Source organism: Fukomys damarensis, unplaced genomic scaffold (genome assembly GCF_012274545.1).
Source record: "Fukomys damarensis isolate Sample0158 unplaced genomic scaffold, DMR_v1.0_HiC HiC_scaffold_4, whole genome shotgun sequence".
NCBI lineage: Eukaryota > Metazoa > Chordata > Mammalia > Rodentia > Bathyergidae > Fukomys > Fukomys damarensis.
In genome coordinates this window covers 34,365,840-34,371,988 of record NW_022900916.1, presented here as the reverse complement: position 1 = coordinate 34,371,988, position 6,149 = coordinate 34,365,840, and the positions used below count along the sequence as shown (strand labels likewise).

Genomic DNA, 6,149 nt, shown 5'->3' with positions numbered 1-6,149 from the left:
ACAAAATTCTAAAAGCAGGCAAACTAAAAAATGCCCAAGGTTAAACGAAGACACTTGCCAGGAGACTAGTCTTAGTTTCCGGATCCTCCCCGCAGCCGCGGAGGGTGAACTACGGGTGAACTACGATTCCCAGAGCGCTTAGAGCGAAGCCATGCGCCGCGTCGAGACATTTTTTTTGATCCCGCCTTCTCATTCCGGTGATTGGTTACTCTACTTCCGAACGTCTGAATTCTCTTCTCCCATTGGTACCTACTCAGACAGGGTCAAAGACGGAGTTTACGTTCCTGTAGTTCTGTCAAGCCCACCGGCTCGGTCCCCCGTGCCAAGATGGCGGCAGAAGCAGCTGGTGGGAAATACAGAAGCACAGTCAGCAAAAGCAAAGACCCTTCGGGGCTGCTCATCTCTGTGATCAGGTGAGGGAGGCAGGAGGCAGGGTCGGGACAGGGGACAGCGGCTCGACCTCCGCTTTGGAAGGGAGAAGGGTTAGCTGGGTTCCACCCTGCTAATCCTTCCCTTTTCTCCTTGCCTCCCCACAGCCTCTCCCCAGAGCTTCAACAGTTCTCCCCTTTTCAGCCTCAGCAGTGACCCCCTTTTTACCCCTCTGGATTTGGGTTTATAGGGAGGAGCCCCGCTCCACAGCTTTCGTTAGAGTCCTTGGGCCCTGAAAACACGCCTGTTGGGTTTTGATAGAGGAAGCCAGGTAGTAGGTGTGTTCTTTCATTCCTAAATCATTTATGGGTTAATTACCTGTAGTAACGCTCACCGAGAAAGGCGTTTTATGTCTTGAACTTTTGGATGGAGGGCTCAGGAGTTCAGAGTCACCTGTCACGAGTTGCATTTTGTCCATCTCTGGACACTGCACCCACCTGTGAACGGTTGCAGCCTCAAATGCTAGAATCTACAGTGATGTGGTAGAAGGTCGGTGGGTTTTGAAGGCACATGTCTTTCGATTTTTTTCCTGTTCTTTCCTGCCTTACTGCCTGGGTCTCTTCCTTAAAAACAAAACATATTGCAAGGTATCCTCTATGGGCTTTTTGTTCCTGAGAACATTGGTGTGAGACTTGGAGTGGGTGAACCTTTTAGGAGTTTTCTGTTTAAGTGAAACAAACTGAGCACCGATAAGGAATATACAGGGAATGACCATAAGCAATGTGAATAAAAAGTATTATGACACTTTTTTACTTTGTTGGTATTTGAATTTAAGCTGGGATATTTTTCATGAAACACCCCCTTCCTTCCCCGTCCCCCATGCTAAGCTTTAGTTTGAGTTCTTGGAGGCCTCCTTGACTGTTCTGATACCCGCCCCCCACCCCATTAATCCAGGGCAGGGCTTTTGCACTGAGTTACAATCCCAGCCTTTAAAATTTTTTACATTTTGAGATAGGCTCCTGTTTAGTTGCACAAGTTGGGCTTGAACTTGCCATCTTCCTGCCTCTGTATCTCAGAGTGCTGGGGTTATAGGCATGTGCCACTATGCCAGACTCTGATCTTTTTAAAACCCAGGGCCAAACAGTATCTGTTAGGTACCAAGTGTTTGAGTGAATGAATGTACCAAACTTTTAAAACTGCTTACCACTTGTGGACTGATACTCATCTTATTTGTCTTATTTAGAGTACTATAAGATTATGGGCTGTTAAATAATTGAGTTTTATTTTGCAATTAAGAAAATAAATTTCTTATGGAAATAATGTACTTGGTAGACTATGTTAAAGAAATTCTGTTGTGGTTTTATAGGCCCACATCCATGCTTTTCCAGTATACAGGTAGTATAGATGTGTCTCATGATAATAAAACTCCAGTCAAACTATTTGTATTTTCTCAAACTTATCTTCTGTGTACTTAAAATAGGTGATTTTATTAGTATTCTTCTTTGAACTTGTTTATTTTTCTTCTTATAGTGAACATTCACTGAAACAACGAATATTCAATGCTAGAATCCCTTCTTGGCCCTTTGGCCAAGATCAAGTGCAATGCTAGTTTACAGTATGGTGCCGGACACTTGTACACTTACTAAATATCTGTAGAATGAAAGAGTGGTTGTTTGGAGTTTTGTAAAACAAATCAGTTATATTATCCTTGAGAGTATAATTATCTGGGGGATAAAATATGCATAAGAAGTATGATTTTACCCTACAAGAGAGATACAATGTTAGGGAAATTTAGGAGAAGGGGTTGTTACTTTGAAAGTGGAGTGGGTGTTAGGGAAAGTAACAACTCTTTACAAATACACCATTCTCATGTGTGTACTTTTGGTTCTCTAGGCTGTTCACATTTCTTTTGTGCTATATTAGTTTTTTCAGTATCAGTTAAATTTATCCTAAGTGTCTGATATATGAAAATAGCATGAAATCCAAACGAAAGCTTTTTAAAAAAACTGATACTGATTTAGAGACAGTACCTTTGGAGAACATTCTGTGTTCTCCAGTGAGAATCTCTTACTGTTGAATGGTCTGCAGTATGATTTTGCAATTATCCATCTCTTATGTTGATCTATATTACCTTCACTTTATCACCGTGGTTTGTTATTGGGCATGATTTACTTTGACTTTGGTTGTATATTACTGCTTTTCATTTTTCTTTCTTATCCTTGACCGCCACAGTGTACTTGAATAACACTTTATCATGGTTATTACAAACATGGCAAGAGGGAAAGGATGTCCAGGCCTAGCATTCAGGGTATATTTTGTTTAGATTGGAGTTTGTGGTTATATATGGCCACAAGACCGAATGTTGTTGGTGTTGCAGTGTTGTATGAATATCAACATTTCTTTGAGTCACAGGAGAATTTGGGTGTTGGAATGGAGATGTTAGTAGCTTTCTTTCTTTATTTTCTTTATGATATGCTTTTGAATTTACCCAGTGGTTTAAATTTCATAAGCAATGGCAGGGAATAAGAGAGTGGTAGTATTTCTTTGTTGCTTGGGATTTGAGGTGAGAGGGGGGTCCTTTAGGGAGGAATAGAATGAAGATTGTATATTTCTTATTATGCAATTGTATTGTCACTCTGAAGTTGCTATTTTGTCTATTCAATGTGTATCATTTGTTGTGTTGCAACAGTTATATTCATTTTTTCTTAACTTGTATTAAACTTTAATTATCTCCTATCCTTAACCTTTTAAAAAATTTTTTCAAAGACTGTAGCTTTATTGGCTGCTTTGGTAACAAGCCTCAAAAAGGAAAACCCATTTTAGGCTTATGTTTATAAAGTCTGAGCTTTTGTGAAGTTATACCTAGTACGTGACAGCTCTTTCATGTTTCCCTATCATTTTTTACAAAATAAATTGTTAGTGATAGAGTACAATGTCTTGTAAAAAATTTGATGGTTTTAACTTTATCTTTTCATGTTACTGAACAGTTTTCTTTTTGAATGTTAAAAATTCTTCAATTGTCCCAACAGATGCATAAAACGGTAGTTTCTGTACTACATTACACATAGTGACAATTTTATATTGTTTTAAAATTGCCATTCTTAGTAGGTGGAACAGCATTTACTGTTGTAGCCATCTTTTAATACTGTATTAAAGTACAAAAACAAGAATAAGAGAAGTAAGTTTTAATGTAAGGACAGAATAGGTGTAGACAAAGGAAGTATCTGGGTTTCATTGCAATTTTCCACCATGGTGCGAAATTATTAAATAATGACTATATTTTGCTAGTGTGACAGTCTGTCATTTAAAAGCATTTAGAAGCCAAAATAATTTAAAGATGCAGTACATATAGTGTGATTGTAATAAAGGAATTGTATTTAATGGTTGGATTTTTAAAGTATCTTGAGACTCAAAAAATTATAAACCTTTAAAAATATTGAATAGGAATTATTTTAGGACAGTCAGACATTTCAAAAGGTGGAGTCTCTGCATTTTGTAGAGGAGGTCGTCAGACCTGTGAGGAGGGGCTTTAATGAGGAGACAGATGGTGCTTGGAGGCTGCTGCTAACTGTGCAGCTTTTGAATTTAAATCTTGCCACTGGCCCTTTAAAACAGAACTAATTGGGTGGACAGAGTCCTGATTACCTGCTGGTGTACAATTTGAACAATTTTACACACGTGCATGTGCACACACACATGGCCAGCCTTTTCCTTTCTTTTTGTGTTGATCCCCCCTCCCCAATCTTTTGTTCGGTGTGAAGTTGGGGGAAGCAGCCTCTCTAGATGGGAAATAAGCAGAGTGGCATTTTGGAGATGTTATTTTATTTTTGTGGTTTTTGTCAGGTTTTAATTGGGAAATGTGTCTACCACTCACTGTTAGGTGATTTGCTTTCCAATTAAATGTTGTCTCTGTCTTCTTTGTAAGTTGGCCCGAAATAGCCAGTTTAATTGGGCAGCCAAACTTTGGGTGTGATTTAAGAAGACCTTATTGAAACCTCAGAGCAGATCTTTTGTAGACAGACTCCGGTTACAGATGTCAAGGAGGTTTGAAGGGAATTGAAGGCTCATATTTTCATCAACTTGTATAACTTCACAGAAGTTGGAATTTCAAAAACTTAGGAAATCCTTTATTGTAGACACCTGTTAAATTTCCTTCCTCCTCAGAGAGTATTTTGGTCAGCCTGTAGTTAATTCAAAGTAAACTTGGATGAAGGGGCCCAGGCTTTTGATTAGGGCTTTGAACAAATAGCTTTGAGGTTCACGACAGCGTTTGTGGCAGAAACGTGGTCACTGTTCCAAAGGGAGTCCTGGAAGTTGTGTTCGGTATTCATGCTTCCAGCACCAGTTCTCCTGTTCATTTTTGACCACTTCATGAAGGTTTTCAGGTTTCATTTCTTTCTGTATCCTTGCAGAATCTTGGCATCAGCAAAACAGTGTTGCTTGAACAAAGAATATGTGGAAATTAAATACTTCGTGAACTTTCAGAAAGTCCTGGGACATCTGACAGCTGATGTGGAAGTGAGGGGCAAAACATTCCCATCCTCTGGTTTTATGTAAAGAATTAATATCTTGAGGATATATGCCTTGATTTCTGACTCCATCTTTAGTTATTAATATTAAAACTTCCTGCCAGGTGTGGTGGCATAAGGCTGTAATCCCAGTGTTTGTGGAAGCTGAGGCAGGAGGATCAGTGAGAGTTTGAGGCCAGCCTGGGCTACATAGTGAGTTCAAGGCCAACCTGAACTACATATACATAGCAAGACCCTGTCTCCAAAAACAAAACAAAAACACCTGAGCCAACAACAACAAAAAAAAATCCTCCCAGATTTTCTCGAAGTCTTTGATGCATTAATTTTCATCTTGTCTGATGCGGTCAAATTTTTTCAAGCCATCTCTTAATAAATATGTGTGGTCACACCCTTTAGAGAGTGGTGCAATATGTGCTGTGGTGTGGTTAAATACCGGTAGAAACTACCACATAACCCATATGACTTTGGAGCAGTTATTTAAAAGCCCCAGGTCTTAGTTTCTCATTTGTAAGATGGGATAATAATTTGATCTTCAGTGATTTTGATCACAGATAGCAATGAGGATATAATGTTAATTTTCCACCAGAATAATGTTAATATTCTTGCCAAGTTAACTAGTGCTTGATTCCATGTCAAAATGTCTTCTGGGAAACCTTGTGCAACTGAATTAAAATGTCAGTTATTTGATGATTTGAGATTCAGCTAAAAAAACTAGATTTTTTTGTACATATGTAAAATAGTTCTGTATATGCATATATTATATATATGTGTATGTATTATATGTATATATTACATATGTATACACATTTTTGTGTGTAAAACAAAGTCTAAGCACACATAAAATAGGAAACATGTATTAGATTGAAAGATAACCTCAATTACAAACAGGCAAATTAAAGGGCCCACGATCTCTTTGTGAAATACCCTTTGTTCCTTTATAAAAGTTATATTGCACAAGTTTTTTTTAAAAGAGTAGAGTTGGGGCCAGGGATTTAGCTCAGTGGTTGCACTGCCTGCTTCTCAAGTGTAAGGTCCCGAGTTCAATCCTCGGTACCAAAAAAAAAGTTTATAAAAAAAATATGAGTATAGTTGTAAGAGAGGAATATTGTTTCATTATTTCTGACCATTTTATCTGTTTTTCTTCTTTGTGTTTTTGGATGGGTCTTGTCCGTGTACATACAAAGGTTTAATAGTTGTAATGATCACAGAGTTAACATTTTTTTTTTTAGCATAAAAGAGCCTTTATATATA

At 38.2% G+C, this 6,149-nt stretch overlaps 1 protein-coding gene across 2 annotated transcripts in view; it reads left to right on the top strand.

Moving 5' to 3' along the window:
- Positions 1–282: 282 nt before the first annotated feature.
- The window catches only part of Exoc4 (exocyst complex component 4), a 741,153-nt gene continuing 735,286 nt past the window's right edge, over positions 283–6,149 (top strand). Inside the window, exon 1 of one of the 2 annotated variants that reach the window (XM_033757669.1) lies at positions 283–413. In XM_033757669.1, coding sequence (XP_033613560.1) covers positions 328–413 — 86 coding nt within the window. In that variant the 5' untranslated portion in view covers positions 283–327. The remainder of the gene's footprint in view (positions 414–6,149) is intronic. The other variant, XM_010611733.3, reaches the window with a different exon arrangement.